General features: G+C 41.6%; 3 protein-coding genes across 7 annotated transcripts; 2 read left to right on the top strand and 1 right to left on the bottom strand.

Moving 5' to 3' along the window:
• Positions 1-8,691: 8,691 nt before the first annotated feature.
• Positions 8,692-11,767, top strand: ttc9c (tetratricopeptide repeat domain 9C). 2 transcript variants are annotated; one of them, XM_086084526.1, is made up of 4 exons: positions 8,692-8,857; positions 9,481-9,796; positions 9,941-10,123; positions 10,288-11,767. In XM_086084526.1, exons 2-4 carry the CDS (start codon positions 9,502-9,504, stop codon positions 10,407-10,409), a joined length of 600 nt encoding a protein of 199 aa, XP_085940652.1. In that variant the 5' UTR covers positions 8,692-8,857; positions 9,481-9,501; the 3' UTR covers positions 10,410-11,767. The 2 variants fall into 2 exon arrangements, with proteins under 2 accessions (XP_085940652.1, XP_085940653.1); XM_086084527.1 differs by having other exon boundaries at positions 8,717-8,790.
• map1lc3cl (microtubule-associated protein 1 light chain 3 gamma, like) lies at positions 10,417-24,111 on the top strand. 3 transcript variants are annotated; one of them, XM_086084529.1, is made up of 6 exons: positions 10,417-10,558; positions 16,791-16,859; positions 22,251-22,385; positions 23,198-23,253; positions 23,323-23,429; positions 23,499-24,111. In XM_086084529.1, the coding sequence occupies exons 3-6, from the start codon at positions 22,325-22,327 to the stop codon at positions 23,686-23,688; spliced, it is 414 nt and encodes a 137-aa protein (XP_085940655.1). In that variant the 5' UTR covers positions 10,417-10,558; positions 16,791-16,859; positions 22,251-22,324; the 3' UTR covers positions 23,689-24,111. The 3 variants fall into 3 exon arrangements, with proteins under 3 accessions (XP_085940655.1, XP_085940656.1, XP_085940654.1); XM_086084530.1 differs by lacking the exons at positions 10,417-10,558; positions 16,791-16,859 and adding an exon at positions 18,152-18,755; XM_086084528.1 differs by lacking the exons at positions 10,417-10,558; positions 16,791-16,859 and having other exon boundaries at positions 18,152-22,385.
• LOC147168635 (uncharacterized) lies at positions 11,485-20,664 on the bottom strand. Of its 2 annotated transcripts, none has more exons than XM_086084525.1 (4): positions 20,000-20,664; positions 15,329-15,548; positions 14,711-14,938; positions 11,485-14,584 (listed from the first exon to the last, which is right to left on the bottom strand). In XM_086084525.1, exons 1-4 carry the CDS (start codon positions 20,240-20,242, stop codon positions 12,138-12,140), a joined length of 3,138 nt encoding a protein of 1,045 aa, XP_085940651.1. In that variant the 5' UTR covers positions 20,243-20,664; the 3' UTR covers positions 11,485-12,137. The 2 variants fall into 2 exon arrangements, with proteins under 2 accessions (XP_085940651.1, XP_085940650.1); XM_086084524.1 differs by having other exon boundaries at positions 11,485-14,638; positions 20,000-20,662.
• Positions 24,112-24,762: the final 651 nt, after the last annotated feature.

Below are 24,762 nucleotides of genomic sequence, written 5' to 3'. Positions count from 1 at the left end.
CAAACTGTTATGTCCGCGGAGCATTTGTGCCATTATGTCCGCATTCGGCGCAGTGAAGCTCAAGTCATACAATTGAAATTCTTGGGAGAACTGTCGTAGTACTTGTCAAATCAGATCAACAACCATAGCGCGTGTTTACTGTAAAGCATGCTCACATATGTAACATATGTAAAAAAAAAAAGGTGACAAACAAAGCAAGTGACGTGATGCTTTGTTGCTTAAAGCTATTTGTGGAAACTCCACGCTCGATTATGTCAGCAACTCGCAGAGATGTGGCAGCTCGCCTCCCTGGCATACTTTCATTTTTCAGGGGAACACCTACGTGTGCTTTTGAGTCATGACTCACATGCAATTGAATAAACATGTCAACTTTCTGGGTCTGTGCTTGTCACATGTGACTTATATATCAGCAGACTTCCATATTTGCAGGTTGAGGAATATTCATTGTTATTGCAATGCCAGTAGATGTTGATTTGGCTTTCCCATATATATATATATATAGTTTCTCTTCTGATCTAGTGATTTAAAAAGAGCAAAAATGAGGTTTATCGTGCTTTAATAGTGACACATTATGGGAAATGAATGCTCCTTTTTGATGCTTGATGACTCAAGATAACAGCCTTGACCTTTTATTCATTCTCATATAAAAGTGCCAACTGCTGGAGTGTGTCTACTTTCATTAAATCCCTATTCACTATACAAGTAAAATGTGCTGAACCTTCAATGACGCACGTTTTTTAAAGTAGATATTAGGCTGCATGTACTAGATGTGTATTTATAAATGTCAATGATTAAGATGAAATCATTCTGAAATAAGTTTTGAATTAACTTAACGTGTTTGGAATGTGATGCTGGCATGACATGAAAAAAAAGTACATATACATCACAAAAGTGAGTCGAAGTTTAGACAATACCAGCCAGATGCATTTTCGAGATCCTGCTGCGTTTATCTAAAAAGCGGAACAACAGTGCTGGAGCACTTAGCATCCCACAGCTATGTGAAGCTGAACAAACATCCCCAGCCGAGACACAGAGAGTGAGAAAGCATGACGGCGTGAGAAAGATATTGCAGACAGATTGTGGCAAAGTGTCACAAATTGCCATCTATCCATTTCCTGTTGTACTTCCTATAGAGCACTGGGCGAGAGATGGGCTACCATGGCACGTTTAAATAAACAATTCACACCTGCGGTAATTTAGAGTCTTCAATGGACCAACATATTGTTAGAATGTGACCGGACGTATTCAAACTCAACACAGGAGGGCCTGACCTGACGTTTGTGATTGGTCGTTGAGCCCTGAGCAACTGCGAAAATGGAAAAAAATGGCCGCCCCCTGAGATGGATAAGAACGGCTGGATTTTGCTGCAAAACTCATATTCCACAAACGCAATATTAATTAGAATGTGAGGTCACATATAACATATTTTTGTCAGGAAATGATTATGGTTGACTTCCCCATTAATGTTTTGGTCGGCTTTCCAGTCTCGACTAGATTTGAAAACCGGAATGGGTTTGTTTGTACTTTGTTTAAGAATCCCCGTCACCGTATCTCCAGCTTGCTTTCCAGCTCCTCCATGCATGAAATTGTGTATTGTAAGTGTCAGTACTCATCAGTATCTTATAATTTTAAAATATTACTTATAATTGCTTCATGATGTAAAAGTAGCAACCATCCTTAGAGAGGGATTTGGAGACTTTCTCGGAAGATATGTACTTCCAAATTACTATTTAAGCTTGCTTTTATTATTGGCCAGTTCACTCCAGTTGTGGCCAAATAATATTTGAAACCATGAATCACAGCAGGTATACGGATGAGCAGAGGGAAAGACATGATAAGAGGGGAGGGCCCGGATAACGCGAGGAGAGGGAGAAAGCGGCGTCCCCAGATGGGCCAGGAATAGAAACACCTCAAACATTCATTGTTGTGGGAAGATGGTGCTGCGGCCGGGCATTTGTGCTGCTTTTTTTTCACTTCCATAGGAGCAGAGCAGACAGTCAACACAATTTGGTCTATTTGGGGAGAGGATATATGTCAAACAAGAGGGCAGCAGGAGGTATCCTATACCCTCAGAAAAGTTTGGGATGGGCCACAAGGAGATGCACATGGAATGAGGTTGCTAGCAACAATTTCATTTGGACATTTCCAGTGAACCAATATTTTACCACATGTTGTTTTCTGTTTATGGGAGTATTAACTCTCCGTCTGCGGCAGTCCAAGCCAAAAGTCTTGCAGTCTTGAATGGATTGTTAGTGTAATAAATAAATAAATTAATAAATTAATAAAAAAAAAAATTTAAACTGTCAATAAAATGCTAAAATACAATAAGAAAAAAAATACATGTACATTTTTTTTTAAATAAAGATAACTTTGAAAAAATTTGTATTTTAATAATCCTTTTCATTATTAAAAATCCCAGATAATTGAGGAAATTAAATCTTGTGTGCTATTTTAACTGATCCCTTTAACTTGCCGCATTTTGGACTTTGAAATATAAAAATAATAATGACCTGGGCTATAAATAAATAAATACATAAATAAATAAATACGTGCATAGATAGATAGATAGATAGATAGATAGATAGATAGATAGATAGATAGATAGATAGATAGATAGATAGATAGATAGATAGATAGATAGATGGATGGATGGATGGATGGATGGATAGATAGATAGATAGATAGATAGATAGATAGATAGATAGATAGATAGATAGATAGATAGATAGACAGACAGACAGACACTTTTCTTCTTCTAAACAGCAAGAAGGAGGCTTTTCTGTATATTTCACTCTGCCCCACTGTTTTATGGTGTTCCACAGGGTTCAATTTTGGGGCCCTTACTGGTTGTGTTGTATTTGCTGCCCCTAGTTCCATCTTCACAAGAAATGGTATGTCCCAATAAGCAAAAAGAACACTTTTGTCCTGTCTGGAGGAAATCAAAGCCTGGATGGCATTGAAGTTTTTGAATTTCAACGAAAAGAAAACAAAAGTTATGACATTTGGTCACAGTGTCCATTTCACACCCTGTTGACTCCTGGCGTCTTATCTAAAGGCGCCAGTCTCAAACTTGCGTTTTAAAATGGACAGTGTGTTTTTAAATTGGACTGGCACATTGATGCTGTTATTAAATCCATCACTCTTTTCTTTTTCATCTTAGGCTACGCAAATCCATGCCTTTGTTGCATCTCCTGTAATGCACTTAATTTTCAGTCAGCCAGTCCTCTTTCAAACGTCTCCAGTCGGTCCAAAATGCTGACGCTTGCCTCCTAACTGTATCTCTTAGAAGGGAGCAGGTAACTTTTCACTTTAGGGTTCATTTTAAGATTCTTATACTTGTTATAAAACCTTTAAATGGTTATGCCCCACCTGGTCAGCGCCTCAGGTCAGCAGACCAGACGCTACTGGAGGTAGCGAGGACTAAGCAGAGGCTCAGAGAGGATCAAGCCTTTTCCGTTGCCTGTTCCTGTCTTTGGAATGTCCTCACATTAAACCTTTGGCAAGTTCTCTGTCATATATATATACTGTCAATAAAATGCTAAAATACAATAAGTAAAACAATTATTATAATAATACATTTAAAAAATAAATTAATTAAATTGAATAAAAAAATAATAATAATAATCTTTTTCATTATAAAAAATCCCAGATAATGCCGCATTTTGGGTTTTGAAATTAATTGATTAATAATCATTATTATTATAATAATTAATATATATATATATATATATATATATATATATATATATATATATATATATATATATATATATATATATATATATATAATTATTAATTAAAAAATGACCTGGGAAAGTTATATGTGCACTGGACTGATTGTTTCAAGATGATCTTACATGCAATGAGCATTGAAGGCGTAGCAGCAAGTCTGATTCCTGTTGTGTGGTCTCCCCAGGTCTGCAGTTGAAATACATCAATAGCGGGGAAACTAGCCCACAGCCACCTGTGCACTGCACTCACCCAACAACGACATGACAGTAAATGGAGCTGTAAACGAACCCATGTAGTTGCTGTGAGCCATTTTGGGTCACACTCGCCATGGAACAGTGTAATACGACTCCTGCAGGAAACATCTCATCTCTCCCTGCCGATTCAACGCACAGAAATCAAAGGTAGAGGTCGGCGATAGAAGAGCGGCTCCTGTCTGGTATAGGGATCTGCTCATCATCACTGTCTGGGTGGATGTTTACGACCACCAGATCAATACAATCGCGCTGTTTGAATGTGTAGTTTGTGTTCCACAATGCGAACAACTGAATGTCAGTAGATAAGTAACATATCCCATGATGCATTGCACCGATATAGAGAAACGATTAGGGAGTAGCGAATGAGCGAATGATTCCAAAAGAAGACGCTGTCGCTCTTTGGCAAGATAAAAATCCACCCCAAGATTCAAGTCGCAAATTCAATTTATCAGGATAATCAGGGTATAATTTTTTATATGGATTATGTTTGCACATGGAGATTATAAATAACATCTGTGAACATCTTTAACATCCGTTTATGTCTGTTTCTTTACAACACCAAAATCCATCCATACAAAAAAAAACACATGCTGACATTTCAGTTGAGGCTAAACAATATTAAGTGAAACAAAATGAGCAGCTCCTTAGAACCTCTTTACATAAACATTGAGGGGACTCGGGTAAGAGGCCGGCGGAAGTGGACATGACTGCTTATTCTGACTACAATGTTAATCCTTTTTAATTGTCCCATCTGGAAGTCTGCTCCCCTGCGTAGCCCACCTGTTTATCAATAAATCAATATGGAGCCTGAAAAGATTTTATCAAGATTTAGTATGGATAAATATGTTTCACAAGAACAACTGTTGGCCAACACTGAATCTTGAGAAAATTTTAACATGCCTACAAGAAGAAAAAATATGAATATACATTTTCTTGGGGGAAACTCTCTTCATAAGGCTTTAACAAAATTCTTGTTGATCATATTTACTGTAACTACAATTACAAAGGTCAGCACATTTGTGGAATTTAGTCCCTAGTGAATGTGTGTGGAACAGCCTTATTATTTCTTGGAGGGGTCGGTGGGGGCTACTGCTTCAATTTATAGAGGCCGTGTGGGAGTAAGACAGGACAAAGACTGGCTGCACACATTCAAAAATAATGTATTGCTACTAATACTAACTATAATTGCCTTCTAATCAGCACGTGGCTGATGTTGGAAAAACTGAACTTGCTGCTCACTTCTTACAACAACAATAGCGAGTAATTACTGGACAAAAATAAATAAATAAATGAAAGAATAAACAAATAAATAAAAGAAATAGATATGTTGGTAAATAAATACATGAAAGAATAAATAAACGAATAAATAAAATAAATATGTAAGTAGGAAAATAAATAAATAAATAAATAGTGGGACTGTTAACCCGGAGAGGTACTTACTATGTACTTACTTACTATCTCATTCTGCCCCATTGCTGCATGGTGTTCCACAGGGTTCAATTTTGGGGCCCCTTCTGTTTTTATTGTACTTTTATTGTACTGTACACACACTGGTCAATGGGTCTGCTTAAAGGCACTTCAGGGGGTATACTTGAGATTTTTAAATATAGTTAGCAAGTAGCATCAATGCAAAAATAAATATAATAAACAGCTTGATCACAGCAGTTGCCTCCCGACTACCAAAAATGAAAAAAAGATCCTCAGTGAAGCAAAAGCCCATGTGTCTCACTAAATTGTCTCAAGAAATGAAAAAGACTCCGTTCAGTGAACCAATGAAAGAAAAAAAAAAGTGTTGTGTGTTTCAAGCCATTGAACAAATCAATGTATTTGGCTCCTCTCGTGACTTGTTTTCCTTTTTTATGTGCCAACTCTGCTCCGGATTTTCAAACAGAATAAACAAACAAATATATAAAATATTACTGCCTTAACACAGGCTGTAACTACAGCTTCAAATCCACAGCGTTTAGGTGTGTCTTTATGTTTAAATGGGTCAGGTCTGGCCGACGACATCAAGAGAGCCCTCTTAGAAAGCACTTGAAAGAACCAAACAAAAGACAGAAACTGCTGGAGGTGCGATTGGGAGATGTGTTCGTGTTTGTGTTTGTGTGTGCGTGAGCGTGCGAGTTCAACACGGGATCAGTGAACAATCTAACTTTGTACTGATATAAAACATTCCACAGTCACAATGTATCTTTCCCCAGGTGATAAATCGCAGAGAACATAAAGACAAAAAAAAAAAACCTTCACGCTCACATTCACATCTTTTGGCAATTTAGATTCTAAAGTGTACAGTGTGCAAAAAAAACTAGGGAACATGTATGCTGCTTCAGCAATGTGGTGTTTGACTATTAATAATTTATTCTTACCTTCAAAAGGAACATAACAAATACCAATGTTGAGAAGTTGACAGTGCTACGAACATACAAAGTACAGAGGATGGATCATATGGGCCAGAGACGCCTGTCCTAAGCTTTGAAGAGCAGATAAAAGCACACACTTGCTACATCACTGGTGTTTTCATGGCTTGTGAAGTCACAGCCTGACCCCCATCGCGATTTTCTTTTCATCACACCCCAGATTGTAGGACCTCTTTTGAGAGTGCTCCTTCGATTAGTTTTTCTGTGGCGATATGAAGCGCGTATACTTGTCTCCGTTTCAATGTGCACAGAGGTGCTGTGTTCCTTTTGAATCACACTCTTGCTTAAATAAAAAGACAGGACAAAAGGAGAAGCGATAAATCCCAAAGTAGCTTTTATTTTTCTTTAAACATAGAAGGTATGACCGCTTTGTTTTCCCATTGTACGCATATAACAAATACAAACGATGCCACCGCGGATGATGGAAAACCCGATGGTATGCTACGACATCTAGTGGAGCTTGAGCAGAACTGCAACAACTAAAAAAAAATCACATTTTGCAATAGGCTACTTTTAAATTACAGCAGTAGAAAGATAATATTTTGTCTATAATTAATGTGATAACGTTATTATTTTTCATGTACAATTAATACCTTTAAAAACACATTTTGCCACTGAAGATGACATCACGTGTGCTCAGGAAACAGCTAACGACCCATCATGGCTCAGTTTGCTAACGTCAAAATCACATGACCAAAGCCAGAAAACAGGTGAGCCATGATTGATCGTCACCTGTTTCCTAATTGCACCTGTGATGTCATTTTCAGTCAACAGCAAGTGGCAAAAATGTGTTTTTAAAGGTCGTCATTGGACATGAAAAATTATGAAGTTATCACATTCATTCTAGACTAACTTCTTACTGCTAAAAATGGCTAAATGAGTCAGCTTCCCATGCGACAAGCTCACAATTAGCATTTTGCTCTCGCAAACAGTTTTTTGTAAGATGTATTAAAGCCTTAATACTAGTAGTCGAGTGCATGGAGGATAAGATAAGGACCAGGCCGGCCTGCATATAGCCAAAAATCGTGTATAATTGATGCAAAATAATAAATAATTTTGGGGTCAAATATGACTTAAGCGGTGATATGCTTTAAAAGAGCTTCACCTTAGGCTGACTTCACTATTGTTAGTAGCTTGGTGCAGCATAACAGCTAAATGATGCTCCACCATGCATGCTTTGAACTCTGGGCTCCACTACTTGAACTGAGTCCATTAAAAAAAATATAATAATAATAATAATGAGAGAAAACACACTGTTTGCTCATATTGAGTCAACATTAACATTGAATTAATATTCAACATTTGTGCCAAATTTACAGCATCCATTTAAGTGTATAGCAAATACCTCTCTTTGCATTCAAACCTGTTTTGCCTGGCAATCTGAACTGCCGACTGCTGCAGCGGCCGAATGCTAAAATAAAAGCGTACGCAAAAGATTTTTATTGAGTCATTCCCTCCCAGCAAGATGAGTGTGGACGTCTCAGGCGTTGCGATGTTGGTGATTTTCTATCTGCTGGTGCTGGGCACTGGCATCTGGGCATCTATGAAGACCAAGCGGATGCGTAAGAATAAGCAGGCAAATCAAATGGACATCACACTGCTGGGAAATAGCGGCATACATCTGGTGGTGGGGGTCTTCACCATGACAGGTCGGGACGTATACAAGCTGGTTGGTTCCGCCGAGTCAAATTAAGTTTTTGTTTTTATGCCAAGAGTTGGGAAGTTCCCATTTGATTTCAGAAGTAAACTATTTGTTTGAAATTGTTTTATTTTTGAAGTCCAGTTCATTTTCAACAGATGACTATGCCGTACGTGTTGTCCTACAGCTACGTTCACTGGAGGAGGTTTCGTTGTTGGACTGAGTGAGATAGTTTACACTCCAGACTTGGGCCAAAAAAAGGCCCGAGCCAACTAGCTCCTTGTAAATATTTTGTGTCTATCAAAAACTGATATTTTATCGAGTAGCCGTGGGGCGGGTGGGTGTTGGTTATCATATTTTTGAACATTGTTCTTTGAATTCATTTTCAGATTTCAAAACAAAGATTATTTAAATCCACTGCATTCTTGCTTTTTGCCAGGAGAGGTCACTATAACCGAAGCTTTATTTGCCAATCAGTCGTGATTAGTACGTTTGCCACTTATGTTTTATTTTTTATTTTACGGAATAAAGCACTGTATTTTTGTTTGATTATTATTATTATTAGAATTTTATATAATTATTTTTAATAAATCTGCAATTCCACGTGTTGCCTTTAGGTGTCAGTAGCAGGCGTGGAGCCGAGACTTTCACGGTTTCCCCTGATAACAAAACAAAGAAGAACGCGTGCAGCGGCGTTTGTATGACAGCTTTTCAAACTAGCTGTCAACTCGCTTTTTTTTTTTTTTAGGTGAGCATTTTCGAGCCGGCTTGAAACATAACTCTTTAAAGCACGTACATGTACAAACAGCCTGAGGGTATGTAGTTCCCGAACATTGTGTGTGAGGTCGTGTGTCTGCTGGCTAGCATGGTTAGCTTAGCTGTTAACGTCATGTTGTATACGAGTGTATTTGAATTATGATTTACCCGGGGCTCTTTTATGGGGATTTAATGATGTCTGTTGTCTATCGGCAGTGTCGTTTAACAATATGTTATTGTAGGTCCTTGTTTTTTTCCCAATGTTTGACTCAAGCAACTATTTGACGTATAAATTAGATACACCTGTGACGTTCTGGCATGTCACTGTGCTGGAAAAGTGCTCGACTTAAATGCCAGTTTCCTCTTAGATACAATATTTTTGTAGGCATGCTATACTTAGAAATGCTCTCAAATGTGGCAATTAAGATTTGTCAATGTGCACGTTAAAAATCTAATGTTTCTTAAGTATAATGTGATGTTTTAATTCATTTGAAGATCAGTCAGTATTTGAAAAGGAAACTGCAAAATATAAGTAACCAAAAAATGTCTTCAATCTAATATCTTCATGTGTTTATTCTTGTTATCATTAGGCTTGAACCTCTAGTTCTTGTTTTGATGAGACTTTAATATCATATCATTGTGTTTTTCTTAAGATGACAACAACCATGTTATTTTATTTCAGCATACCAACTCTGCTTCAGAAATGCAGATTGACGACGAAGGAGGAGCAGCAGCAACATCTCCTCCTGCTTTAAAACCAGTCTGGGCTTTGCTGGAAGAAGCGGGGAAAATGAAGACGGAAGGGAACGCTTTCTACCGGGAAAAGAACATCCGTGCCGCTGTTGGCCGTTATCACCGTGCTCTTTTGATCCTTCGAAGCCTCGACTCTAAAGTGCAGTTGACTTTAAAAGGATTTGGTCCTGAGAGGCCACCTCTCACATCTGAACAAGAGACATTCTTGAGAAACACACAAGTGGACTGCTTCAACAATTTAGCTGGTATATTAATACATGATAAAGTGCAAGTGTATCTGTTTTTAAAATCATATTTATTTTAACACACCCCTAACATAGTATGTAATCAAATGTGAGTGCTACCAAATATACGAAAATGTATGGACAACCAATGTTTGTCTTTTACAGCATGTTTGCTGCAGAAAGCGAGCGTGGACTACTCTCGTGTCCGTGAGTACAGCCTGCGAGTGTTGGAGCAGCGACCAGGTGATGCCAAAGCGCTATACAGAGCTGGCGTGGCCACACTAGAACTGGGAGATGCACAGACAGCCAAGCAGTACCTGACACAAGCCTGCGTGATACAGCCTGATGGTAAATTGGTTTAATGCTGTTCTTCTGTAGTTTATTATTAGCTTTAGGGCATATGCAACAGTACTGAAGTGTAAATGACGTGGTCAGTCACTGCTAAATGAACCGCTGTTAAGTGACAGGAAGTTAGTGATTTGCGGAACTCTTGGACCTTTTCTTTGTCACAGATGTCAACGTCAGGAGGTACCTGCAGAGGGTCAAGGAGAAGCTGAGCCATGAGTTAGTCCAGGAAAAAGCCATGTACCAAGGCATGTTTGCCTCCAGCACAAAGAGTAGCTCTGGAGAATAGATTAACCAGACTGACGCAGTTACTCCACTGTTTCCTAATGATGCCTCATCCGAGACCAGAGACATTGTTCAAGCTGAGCGGATGGGAAACCAACTAGAGAACGTTCTGAAATGAAAGCCTGAACCACTGATGTCTTATTTGTTTCTAAGGTGAGTGAGGGACAGCAGTAATTGTACACTAGAAATCACAATTTTGGACAGATATAGTCATGATATTGAAAGAGAAAAAGTTTTAGATGGAGGATTGAGACAAGAAATGGTGTTCCCTAGCAACAGTGGGAGCGCTTCTTAAACTCAGAAGATCAACATGCTCACAGAGCTAACTCTGGAAGCAAAGAGACTTGATCAACTGTGCATTTTCAACTAGATTGTTTTGTTTCATAAATTCTAGTTTCTAGAATCTGATGTATGGGTTTGTACTATGGATGCACGACAACTATTGGACTGATATTGGGGGGAAATCACGTCACGTTCATTGGTCCGATATCAAGAAAACTGCGCCGAAAACAAAGGATGCTTCAAATACACCAACATTGGTCTGCTGCATGATGTAGTACATAAACATGTCATGGCCATCTGTGGGTTTGACTTGCCGGTAGTTAAACTAATGCATTTTAAATTTGGGTATTTGGATTAGAAAAATGGTTGAGGATTTTTTTTTTCTACCTTGGGTGTGACCCTTTATTTCGTTTGCACCGACATATGGGCAAGTCAAGCCAGCCATAACACTATTTTCATACGGCAATACGCCAATAACGCACTGCAACGTCCAACTTCAAAATAAAAGCCTTTCAGCACATGGCTGCATGTTCCCTTAATCATTGTTGTAGTCGACTTGTCTCCAGCTAACGACAAGTGTCGTCAGATTACTTTTCAAAGGTTGACACTGGACATACTTCTGGTGCTGATTTGAGAACCACAGCATTTTTTTTATGTGCATCCCTGTGTTTGGAGTATACAATAATATCAATTATCGGTTATCAATATTAATTTGGAGAAGCCGGAAGTTATTGGTATTGGTGAAAACAAAGGTTATCGTGCATCCCTAGTTTGTGCTGTATTTATGACACAGTGGGTGTTTAGTTTCAGGTTTATTTTATTCATTGAGAAGTTGCACTTAGTCTCACTCAACAATTCTTTCAAAAATCCTGAGCACATTCAAGAGAAAAAAAAAGTTTGGTTTTGGTCAACATTTTGGCCAGTATGATTGTACTTCAGAGGCAAGATTACCAATAGTAAAAAAAAATAATAATCATCTCACAATAACTCATCACTGAACATGTCACAAAGCAGCATGCAGAAGAATGTATATGAATAAATTCATTCTTATAAGTTTTACAGCATTCAAATTGCTGATGATATGAGTATGTTCACTGTCTTTTTACAATCACTGTAGCTACTTTTACCCAGATTAGTGCTATACTAGACTTCACAGAAACACACACAATAAGTTTATATGGGGCTTTGCATCATCAGCTCACATTCATTCTTGTAGACTTTTGGCACTCTTTAAATAAGAGATGCAGTGCAGTCATTGTGTTCCCCAGCCCTCGAGTAAGGCTGCAAGAAGACCCTTTGGGAGTAATACATTTTATGGATCAATCATGTGCCTGAGAGGAACTCACCAGCTAATGTGTGGTTGTTCGGAGAACATGTATTGAGTATCTCCAGTCCTAAAACAATACTTTGTTAAAATTTTACAACATTAACACACCAAGCAGCTGAAAAGTCACTTTTTTGATGGTTTCTGTTTGAGACTTAACGATCTCATGGAGCCAAAAACTCTCCTCCCCAAGTCCCTCAGGGATCGAGAACGTTGGAGCGGCAGTCTGGGTGGTGGAGATGGGGAAAAAGAGGGAGAGGAAAGAGGAGAGAGAGAGTGACAGCTGCTCTCGAAGCTCTGAGAGCAGGAGAGGTTGAAGAGGCTCGCGGCGGATGAGAGGTACTTGTCGTCGTTTGCGCTCAGCAGTATGTCACCCTCGTCCCTGCCCGCACACCTGGCGCTTTGCCCCACATCGAATGAGGAAACCCAATTTGACTGTCTTGTGGGCTCATCTTGGTTGCAAGGCACCAGCAAGCCCTGAGACTCACTCCTAAACAAAGCCCTCCTGGACATCCTGACACTTGAGCTCCGCTTCTCTCCGCCCTCCTCCCCTCCGTTCTTTGAGAAAATAGGCGAGCTTCCTACCTTTGGCCACTTGTCATAGGCGCCGGACGCTGCCTTCACCCTTCTCTGTCCCCCCCTGCAGCTTCCGCCTATGTTTCTTGTCCACCCGTAGCCATACTCCGCCCTATCAATCTCCTCCCTCTCGTTCGGAGTGTTCTTTCCCCAGCGGCGCCCCTCAAAGGCTCTGCTAAGTTTGTTGGAGGTCTTGCTCCGTGATCGTGTCTCCTCATCCTTATGCCAAGCAGAGCCATAGTCCTCCCTCTTGGTATAGCTGCTCACAGTCGCTGCCCTGATCAGCTTGTGAGACTCATGCTTGCCTCTGTAGAGCCCGTCCCCCTCCGCCCTATTCCATCCCCCGCCAGACCCTTGTCCTCCCCCGCTGTGTCGGAGGGACCCACTCCTTGGATGGATGCCACTATACTCCACAGGGGATGTGTTGGTGGGGACACGGGGCAGTGAACACTGGAAAGGGGCATCTCTTCGGAAAACTGAAAGCGGGGTAGCTCCCATCGGAGAGGGTTGGAGAGGACGTGGAGGAGAGTGGGCTCTTTGCATGGGGTGGGAGGTAGGAGACGAGGCTGTGGATGAGGGCAGGTCTGACGAGGAAGGGATCTGTTGGTATTTGCTGTGTAGGGAGTAGCCTGGAGAAGGCGCATGGATGGACTGGTAAGGGTGGATCGGGCTGTTTGAGTGTGAGAGGGGAGGGGTGACACTGGACTGGGACTGCGGAGAATGGGTGACGCTGAGAGAGAGCAGGATTGGTTTCTGAGGGTTTAGGTCTTTCAGTCTTATGTAGTCATGTGGTAGCTCTTTGTGGGTTGTCAGGAGACCTTTATGTTTCTTCAACTCGCTGGCTGCTTCCACCTGGAAGCTGTCAATGTCCAGTTCTACCCCTTGCTCCATCAGCCCGACAACAACAGCCCTCGACAAGCCAGAGACGCGGGAGATTTCCCCCACCATGGGGGAGTCCTCAATCAGCTTGGGACTGGAGCTGGACTCCTGTATCAAGCTGCTGCGCTGGGATACCGTAGCTGATCCAAAACTGGTGCCAAACAGTGAGGTACCAGCCTCTGGTGGCGGTCCAGCACTCCAGTCCAAAGAGCGAGAGAAGGCTGCTGATCCAAATCCAGAAGAGGCTGCAGGACCCGTAGTGACCTCCAGGGAACTGCGGTGGTTCAGGGAAGTAGGACATGTAGAAATTCTAGGCCGTGCTCGAAGCGCTGGGCCAGGGGTTGACGAGGGTTGTGTCGGCACTGAAGCAGCTGAACCTGCAGAGTCATTCCCCAGATTAACATTTTGGGTTTTTTCAACAATTCCCTTGTTGGAGTTTAAACCAGGAGCAAGGTTCAAGTTTAGGTTGAGATGCAAGTTGATGTTCAAATCCTCTCCGGTCGCAGAGGGAAGGCTACCCAGATTGATCGAATTCCTAATGGCTTTTTTCCCAGTAGCACTGAGACTCACTCTAGCGGAGTTACCCAGTAGTGATTTACACGGTGTAACACTGCCCCCCGGCAGCTTGGAAGGTGTACTGCGGCTTTCAAAGGCAGACAGAGACTGGGTGGAACCATGACTTTTACCAGGCGTGCTAAGGCCTCTGTGTGTGACCGGACAATGCGCAAGATCAGGGATGGAGAGGTTTATTCGATGGTGGTATTGATGAGCTAGCCGGGAGATGTACTGCTCCAGCTTGGTCAAAGATGCTGGGTTTATGGCATTCTGACGTTGGAGAGGGAGACTTGCACCACTGATGGTTTCTGTTTGCTCATCCGCTTGGTTCCCTTCAGGATCTGGAGAAGGAGACCGTGCCTGCGTCTGAGAGGTAAAAAGGGGACTCTGGAGGGCAACGGCATGCAGTGGACTTGGATACAGGTAAACCTCTTTTGTCCTACGGGATATGAGGTCTTCGCAGTAGCACGGGTCCAACTGGGGTTGTTGTGCATGGGAAAAGACGGAGAACGGCGACACGCGGTCAAGCTTGAGAAGCGAAGAAATCAATGAGTGGTTGAGGCCTGGGCAGAGGTCAGACAGAAAGCCAAGACCAGACACTTCTGGGTCACTTGAGACTGTAGAACAAAATAAAATTTTATTGCAATAACTCAACTACATTTCATTTTCCACTATAATCTGCATCTTACCTGACATTAACTGCTCCTGGGTTGGCTCAGAATCCTTGCGTTGATCGTGCAGTCCTGGTTGTTGCACCACACAGTCTGACCATAAGGTGTCAGTGTTGCCCACTGACCCAGGGACCTGTTCCCAAAGCTTTAAGGGTCTATTCGCCTGTACCAGTCCTCCCTGGGCGGCATCACTGGACACTGAGTAGCATGAGTCTGACAGAGAGCTCCCACTCACTGAATAGAAACCTTCAAGGAAAAACATCAGGCATGTGCAATACGTAGCATGAAGATAATGTTGGTGATGGGGAGTTAATACGGTCATAAATGACTACTGTTAGGTATTCAACGCAAACAAGCAACACATCTAGTTTGGATCCACCTAACTGGATACCTCAGAATTAAAACAAGGTCAGTACAAGTGTGAAGGTATCTTTAAATGTAGACCTTTTGATGCAGTGCAAGAGTTGTGAACAACTCCAACTTGTGAGAGGAATGTTTGCCAGGAAAGGTTGAAAAGTTGAGTGAGTCAGTGCGAAGTCACACAAAGTAAACAAAAGTAGAAAAAAAGGCCTGTTAATGTTTAGAACGACGTCTTACACAAGACATTCGCACACTTCTGTTGGCATGTCTTTTTACCTGAGCTTGGTCTCGAATCACTATCCAGGTGGACGGCACCACTGGGGTCGGGCGTGGGTGGTGACAGCAGGTCAGACGGGGCGTCCCACGACAGAGTGGACCAGCGGGAGTTACTCCCCCCGCCCAGTGAAGAATGTACCGTCCCATCGCCAGAGTTACTGCAGGAGTTGTCTGGGTTACTCTGACTTGACAGGCCTATTGTGTCAGAGGGGGAGGGAGCCTGAAATAAAAACAGTACAAAACAGGTGTTGGCTGAGTGATCACGTGAATGAAGACCACTATCAAAACAAAAGACAAATGACATCATTTTCAGTGTTTGCTCTGACGACATCACTCCTTGAACACACATTTCGCAAACGAAGCTTTATCCCCTTGCAACAGGACTGACAATCACTCCATGTCAGCAAAGTGCATCCATTTCCTAGATTAGCAAGGGCATGGAGTAACCCCCAACAACCATCAACCCCCCACCGCCCCCTCCCTTCAATTATTCTCCAAATCCCCCCTACCCACCCCACGACCAGTCTCTGCATGAGCCAAGAGAAAGCCTGTGAGCACTACTGATCAAGTAAACAATACAGGTAGTGACTCACTGCTGTGATGACAGGAGACAGGAGGGGTGGGTGGCGGGGGGGGATTGAGGAGATAATGGCAGAAGACAGATGACGTAACAAAGACCGAGGAGCAGAAGAGAAGGGGGATGAAGAGGATGAAAAGATCTGGGTATGAGGAAAGAGCTTCAGATTCAAACTGCTGTCCGTCTCCACCTGTCACCTTGGAGATCAGGAAAGCAGTGGGGGGGAAAAAATGACTGGAGTGACTCATTGAGTGATTAAAGGAAGGGATGTAAAAGGAAGGGGGGGGGGCAAGCGGTTGCTGGGGCAAGGGAGAAGGGCATCTCAGATGACCTCACCACCACCCGTTACCACCACTCGCCTCTAACTCCCCTTGACAAATAATCCCCCCTCTCCCTACCCGCTCCCATAATATCCTCTCAGCCTGCTGCCCCCGACCAAGCGCAGCGCTAACTCCTCTCGCTTCTCCTCCCACACACGAGCAGCGAGCGTCTCACTCAAGCTGCACTTTTCACTCTAATTTCTATTTCAAGATTCCGTACACGTGTCCCATGCATGCATAAACCTGGATCTGTCTTGACCATCTTCATTGCGCATATAATGTTGCATACAGGCGCAGTCGGTGCATGATCGAATCATAGGAGCGTAAGTGTGGGTGGAGGGTGCTGTTGTGAGCAATGTAATCTGATATTCTTTCATGTGAGCACGGGAACAATGAGAAACAACACACATCAGGAGACGGCATGCAGCCGAACAGTGTAGGACGTGTTTTGTCGAGAACTATTTATTCTCCGTGCATTATTAATTTTTGAATGTTAAACATACGCCCACGTCGTGCCTCTGCAAAACATTCAATCAGGTGGACGACTTCTTTTATTGTGTTTCAGCTCCTGAGGCAACAAGCAGAGACAAAGGCCCGTCTCAATCCGCAAGTCGGACTAATGGATCCATGTAAGGTGATGCTTCCCGACACTAAACCTCATTTTCAAGAGTGTGCACAAACACACACGGCAGTGCATCCATCTTTCTTTGACATGCTCCTTGAAATGAAATGAAAGATAAATCATGCCATGTTGCACACTAATAACGTTTCCTAGTTAGCAAAAGGCGTTATTTTCCGTCAACTGTATTTACGGCAATGTGACATTGTGAATTTTGTGAACAAGTTTGATTTGGTTCAAGAAGTTTATTATAGAGTTTTATGCATCAATTAGATACATATTCATTTCAAATAGAATGTTTATTTGCTTCTACATTTGACGCCCCGTATGGCCTTAATCCGTGCTTGCTTGTTTTAGCATTAGTAAGCAGAAAAGGTGATCACATTTCAAGCATGATGAAAACTATAAAACTAGTATCATGACTTAAAATCATCGACTTCTTAAGTTTTTATAATCATTGGTCTACACTAAATTCTGTAGAGTAAATTTTACTCTATAGTCTATTTCGTCTAAAATTTACACTTAGAAGAGGGTAAAATATTCAGAGTAAATTTTACGGTGTACGAGAGAATTGGCCTATCCCATGACAAAAACCTAGTAAAGTTTTTTTTTTTTTACTCAGAAATTCTAAGTAAATTTTAGATGGAAAATTTGAGTACATTTTACTTTTTCTTTTTTCTTTTTTGTTACACAAGGTTGAGGAACAAACTCGCGACCTTCAGCTTTGGAGACTGCCACTCCTACTGTTTGCTCACATCCAAAAGGAGGTACAAAGATTCCATCCGACACGAGCGATATACAAACACACAGTTGGAGCGGCATGGCTCGGGGAGTAGATTGGCTGTCTCCCAACCTGAAGTTGTGGGTTTGTTCCTCAACCCTTGACTAACTTTATTATTATTTTTAAATAAACTAGTAAAGTTTAGTCAAAATCTCTCCTTGCAAAATTTACTTAGAATTTCTGAGTACATTTTTTTAACTCATTCACTGCCATTGACGGATACAGACGTCAAAAATTCATTTTAACTATTTCTAATAGTTTAAAAAAATATCCACTTTTGTTAACAAGAGTATTAAAACCTAGGAAAAAAATTACTGTACATTTAGAACAGATATAAACATTTGTGATTAATCGTGAGTCAGGCGATTACAATGTTTTATCGTAATTAATCGCATGACTTCACTAGTTAACTCATGGTTAATGACTAATTTTATATCTGTTCTAAATGTACAATTTAAAAAATTCTAGGTTTCCATACTCTTGTTAACAAAAGTGAAAAAAAGTTAAACTAATAGAAATAGTTCAAATGAATTTGTGACGTCTATAGCCGTCAATGGCAGTGAATGAGTTAATAGGTGTTTTCACACGATAGGTAAATTCTCTTCTACACACTAAAAGTAAGAGTAAAATTACATTACTGTTTACATCTGATGGATGGAGAGTTAGCTGGAAGTCGGAACCAAATGCCATCAAAAAGTGAGAGGTTACTAATATTGAAGACAATCCTCTACATAATAGTCAATATCATAAAGGAAAAAGGACTTGTGTCACAAAGGCTATTTCAAACTCAAACGACCATTTTGTAGAATCTGGTCTCCGTATGGCAGGGCAAAGTACAACCACTCAAACATGACACAGCTCAGCCTAATTTTCTTCTGTAAAGTGAAATTGTTTATAAGAGGCCGACTAACAAAGTTGCTACTTGCCAGTGAGTCTCTATTAGGAAAAACAACTTGTTATATAATTCCAAAGCAGTGAGTCATACGGTCGAATGTGTTCGAGCAAGAGCCCATGTGTAAAGAGATCATTAAATTGTACATCGTTCCATCTACTCGCGTCTACATGTTGGACCTCATTACCGTTTACGTGGGCGGCGGCGGCGGAGGGCAGGGCGCCGACCACCTTCTGAGGTGAGAATGAGTAATGCCGCCCTGTCCTCTCTGCGGGGCATTGCAGCATCAAATGCTTGGAGGGGACAACCGAGGAGATGTTAGAGGGTGGGCGGTGTGGAAAGGCAGCATTTCCACCATGATGCCCTCGCTCAGATGCCTCATAGAATTCATGTGTGTCCGCCTTTCTTCTTGTTTTATAAACATTTGTGCTTTAAACATGTCTGTCCTTTTTGTAACGGTTGTAATTAAGACGCACTTTGAAAGCCCACGAATGAGGATTTACTAAAGAGTCAAAACATTCTTGCTAGTATGAATGTTCACTTCCCTAGACTTTTTAGTGACCACATCCCTTTTGCTGTGCCCTCTACTTCATATTTCAAGAAAGCAACGTGCATTAATACGTTCACGAGAGCAAATGTAGTTCACGTTCACAAATAATGTACAATATATCACTGTGGGCCACAGCTCGGGGCAGGAACATTGTGTCCTTCTGGATTATATGTCAACCCACATTTTCCAATGAGAGCATAATATGATCTGGGCACGGGTCACAATTGGGTAACCTGCCATATACTCAAATTTTGTCTTTATGAGGATAATAATGATCACGTTTTATTTTGGTCGCAGCTTGGCGTGGTTAGAAAACTAACTGCATCTTTGCGCCATCATGAAAAAGAGATTATGAATCCTGTGAGGAAAATGAAATTCACAGTAGCAAAAATTCCCATTGACAAAACGGAATAAATAGAAAAAGAGAAGTAGTTAATCACTGCAGTGATATTTGTACAATTACTGGAGTGGGCAGTATATTGAATTGTGATAATACATATGTAAGAAACCGCTCAAATGTACATTGTATCTTGAAAATATGTATAGGGCAGGGCTATAAATATGAACAACATAAACAGTGTATAATATATAAATTGATACCAACAAGTCCCGATAGCCTTTCCGACAACCATGATATTGTGAAATCTGTGAGTCTTGTTTTTAAATCAGGTAGTGCATGTGTACCTAATGAAGTGTCTGATATGCCAAAGTGACCTTTGCAGCTGATGGAACAGCTCCAAATGGTCGCACTGTAAATAAAAGCTGCGCCAGGCTCGTGCTGATCGACACAGCCTCACATCCATGACACGAATGCCTTTGTCAATCAACTTGGTGGGCTAGAGGCGATGGGTGGAGGGTTACCACCATTACTAGTGCCACCGTTCTATTCCACTGGGATGCGACATGCCTACTTGGAGATCCGCGCTACTGACCTGTTGCCCGCGGGTTGTCGCAGCGTTCCGCCCGGCATCCTGGGCTTCACTCCCGTCCGCCGGCCCCGGCTCGGCCGCGTCGGTTCGATGCCCCCGAGCCGCGTCCACCATCTCGAGGTGTTTGCACCGGAGCAGCTCCAGCTCCAGGACCCCGGCCAGCGTCGCCTTGAGGCGCTCCCCGATGCGGACGCGCTCGGTGCCCGACCAGAGCGAGTTGACGCAGCCGCGGCGGCCGGCGGCCATCGTCGCTCTCGCCGCTGGCCAAGTTGGCGAGCAAAGGGCGACGAATGCTACGGCGACGGTCCTCCTATCGGGTAACGCATCCGGTCGAGGGATCGCATTGCAACATAACAGCCGGTTATTTTAACGCAGTGACGTACATTCAGCCCAATAGTGGAGCATTTCAGCGAGTAGATGCGCCGTGACCGGATCCACGAGTGACCTCCCGTTGCCACTTATTTGTGCGGATAACGAGCGGGAGTCGCCATGGTGCCAAGCAGGCTGCAGTACTTCTAAATGAGACAATGCAACACACGCGCAACGTGGGAAGCGGCACCGAGGGGGGCGGGGCCAACGGGTTTTTGTCGCGCTGCTATTGGCTCGCAAGTTTTTTCGAATAGACGGGTGGGAAGAAGGAAATAACGTCGCGTTCAACTTGGTGCATACAGGCTAGTCCATAAAAAAAAAAGTCGCATTCCTGGAGAATTCCCATAGAGATAGTGTGTCTTAACAAGTGACCTCATCACGGGGGTCTGTTTTATGTTGTCAGGGTGCTTTGTATCTTTAGGTGACGTTTCTAGTGGACTCTATTTGATGTGACATGCGTGGACTGCAATTGAGAACATGTACACACAAATTCCCAAGCTCCAAAATCTGTTTTCTTTAATACATAGGGAAATACATTTTGATATATTTTATCAACCAATCATGACACTTTTTTGTTTTAAAGCATTTCTCAACTTTCCCAGTCTTTTATGGCCCCCGTCCTGGCGTTTTGGTAACGTGTTGCAGACATCAATTTCAAAATGTATTAATGTTTTAGAAGAAATAAAACAATACAGATGATCACTTACAACATTAAATATATTTTTTTTATTTGTATTCAAATCAATATAGCTGAACAAGCCCCCCCCCCCTCCCCCCCATGACAATAATAAGCAATTTTACTGCCTAATTTTGACACCAGCATCGTCAATACTTTTGGTTGTTGTTTGATTAATAACAATAAAGTCACGTTCTGAATTCCTTTTCTGGTGAATAAACAAGATTTGATACATTTAGTCATTGGCAAGTACCATCATTTGACCATCAGATGGCGAACTTCTCCATCAAATTGTAGTAATCTGCCCTTTGACCTGGTGGTGCAGGGACCATCTCGAGTCAAAGGCGACCAGTGTTGTAAAGTGACTTCATTGATTTGACAACAAATGGCTACAATTAATTAAATCTGTATTATATTCACATTTATTTGGGAAAAAAAAGTGTTAAAATGTAAAGTCACATTAACAACAGTTACACCTGCAAAGACTTTGTGAAAGTTTTGAATTTGTCAAGCTGGGTCTAAAATAATTCATCTTCATAGTAAATATTTAGATACTGCATGTCACGTTTATAAATAAGCATACATTTAGAATTGTTTTCTTAATTTTACTGAAGATGCTATCTCTGGTGCCCCCTAGTGGAACACATGCCAGCAGTGCTCAATAACTATTAGCTTTTTTCAAACAACCAATCCCAATTTCCATATAACAAATAGATTGTTGTAAAATGGCTGCATTTTAGCTACCACACAAACAGCATTGTGACATCGTGGTTAGCACAACCTGCCTCACAGTTCTGAGGTTCTGTGTCCGAGGGGGAGCGCATGCCACTGCTACTTCTCTGACAGTCTGATTTAATGCTCACTTTGCACTTCCCATGTTATGTAAGCAGCGGCTATCGAACTGAGGTCAAATTGTCAAACTGGCACAATCAAATGATAAAGATGTCACCAGGAGTTCTGCCATGAGTGGCATGACCTCATTTGCATTCCTTTCCCTGGCCTTTGTGCCCCCCAACCCCCCCCCCCCTGAAGGCCCACATGACTGTGAGAATGCTAAGTCAGGTAACCAGTACGTGTGAAGCCACTACCGAGGACCACACTTTATTTTTATTTTGGGAGGGGTGGGGGGGCAGACTCCTCCCCGCTCGCTCGTCTATAAATCCCCCTCGACGACTGCCTTGCGTCGGGGTTTGCAAACTTCCACCGCAGGGGACGTCAACGTCAGCCACGAGTCACCGATCGCACCGCAGGTCCCGGCAAACCACCCCAAGCAAGCAACCAAGATGGCGCCCTTTGAGAAATCCATGGAGATGATGATGCCCTTTAAGCAGAGGAAGTGCTTGGGTGAGTGATGGAAAATGGAGACAGTCGTATAATGATTTGTGTATATATATTTTTTTAATTGTTAGCTTTAATTCGTTTTTATTTGTTCGTTTATTTGTTTTATTCTTTGGAACATGCTTAATTTTAGTTATTAGGTGTGTTTGTTTGTTTTGCAATATGGCATTAAAAAAGACGAAATGTAGAGCATTTACATTATAAATAACTTCTTTTTTTTTAGAGCGCCCTTTATTTAATGTTAACAAAACGATTTTAGAATTTTTGTGATTTCATTTGTGTTCCCTCTAATAATCAGACAGGACTATCTTTGATAATGAGGTCTTTAACTCATTCTCTGCCATTGACGGCTATAGACGTAAAAAATTAATTTGAACTATATTAGTTTCACATTTTTTCCCACTTTTGTTAACAAGAGTATGAAAACCTATATATATATATATTTACTGTGCATTTATAACAGATATAACATTTGTGATTAATTGAGTAATTTAAAAAAATTACAAAATCGTCTGACGCCCCTAACTTTTTATAATCTTTTTTTTTTTATTAGGGGCATCATTTTTAATTGTAATAAATCACATGACTTCACTAGTTAACTCAAGATTAATCACAAATGTTATATCTTCTAAATGTGCAATAAATATTTTTCTAGGTTTTCATACTCTTGTTAACAAAAATGTAAAACTAATAGTTCAAATTCATTTTTGACGTATGTAGCCGTCAATGGCAGTGAATTAGTTAATTTGAACCCTAATAGAGACTCGGATAAAAAAAATTAAAATTAATCTCCAACAACCAATGTCTTTTCTGCCTAGAAACAAGAAAAGACGAAGTGTGCAGCATTCGCTCCAAATTCCCCAACAAACTGCCGGTGAGTTTCTTCTCCCGTGTGTCTTTTGTCTCAACTTGTCCTCCAGCTGTTGACGGTTTTGTCCTCTAGGTTATTGTGGAACGTTACATCCGTGAAAAGACTCTCCCCCTACTGGACAAAACAAAGTTTCTGGTTCCCTTTGAGCTCACTTTGGGTCAGTTCCTCTGCCTGCTCAGGTAAAATGATCTCACCTCAAGTTTCACTTCCGCCCTCGTTTGCGCGTCTCATTCTGTCCGTCCTCTCAGGAACAAAATCGACCTAGAATCGACCCAGGCTCTCTTCCTGCTAGTGGCCGAGAAAAGCATGTCCTGCATGTCCTCCAGCATGGGGGAGGTCTACTCCCACCACAGAGACCCCGACGGTTTCCTCTACATCACCTACGCCTCGCAGGAAATGTTCGGAGCGCCCCGACCGGCGATGAGGCCGCCGTGCTGAGCCTGAACCTCCTGAGCAACTCGGGAGGTCCATTTTGTGGACATTTGAAACATGCCCTGGATGAGAGCTGCTTCACGCGGCGTTAGTCCCACACAAACCTTCTGTCATGGGGAGAGATTCAACTTGATGCTGATTTCAAACAGGAAGAAAAAAAAAAGTCAAGAAAGAAAAGTCACCAAATGTCCATCAGTTGGGTCTCATTGACATTTTGCGGGAGGAGTGCAATGCAGACGAAGGAAGGCGCTACTGGTGGCGCTCAAACAGGCTGCTAATCACTCCCTTGTGGCACTTATTCCTCCTCCCTCGCATCACTTCTTCCTTCCGCCACAATGTGAATTTGTGTCCCAGACTTTTTGTCGCAAGGACTATTGAGGCACCGTGACGTGTTTCGGTATTCAAAAAGAAATAAACGTCCTTTTAATACATTGACTTGGTGTGATGTTTTTCAATGGTACCTCCAGATATGTTTATGTAAAGGTGGAAAGGAGTTCAAGACAAACAGTAAACAACATGTAAATTGTAACTGGTTGCCGGGCAGATTTTTGCCAGCGCCCCGCACAGTACCACCCACTCAAAAATTCCCTTAAAAAATGCTGTGGGGTCTATTTGGGATTTTGACTGGTGGCCAGCCAATTGCAAGGTACATACAGTGGATATAAAAAGTCTACACACCCCTGTCCAGATTCTTGGTATCTGTGATTAACTAATGCACTGCCGTTGACGGCTATAGACGTAAAAAATTCATTTGAACTATATTAGTTTCACATTTTTCCCACTTTTGTTAACAAGAGTATGAAAACCTAGAATGTTTTTATTGTGCATTTATAACAGATATAAAATTTGTGATTAATCAATTAATTACAATGAAAAAAATTTAATCGTCTGACGCCCCTAATTTTTTTATAATCTTTCCTTTCTTTTTTAATTAGGGGCATTAGGCGATTAGAATTTTTAATTAGCCGTCAATGGCAGGGAATGGGTAAAAAAAAACACTTCACCATTAAAATGGCTCAAATCTATTTAAAAAAAAGGAAAGTAAAAATAAACTGAAATTATGTGGTTGCAAAAGTGTGC

The sequence above is a fragment of the Leptonotus elevatus genome, chromosome 9 (genome assembly GCF_054856555.1).
Source record: "Leptonotus elevatus isolate MCC_2025b chromosome 9, RoL_Lele_1.0, whole genome shotgun sequence".
NCBI lineage: Eukaryota > Metazoa > Chordata > Actinopteri > Syngnathiformes > Syngnathidae > Leptonotus > Leptonotus elevatus.
The sequence above is the reverse complement of the archived record's forward strand: the minus strand, read 5'-3'. Positions and strand labels throughout refer to the sequence as shown.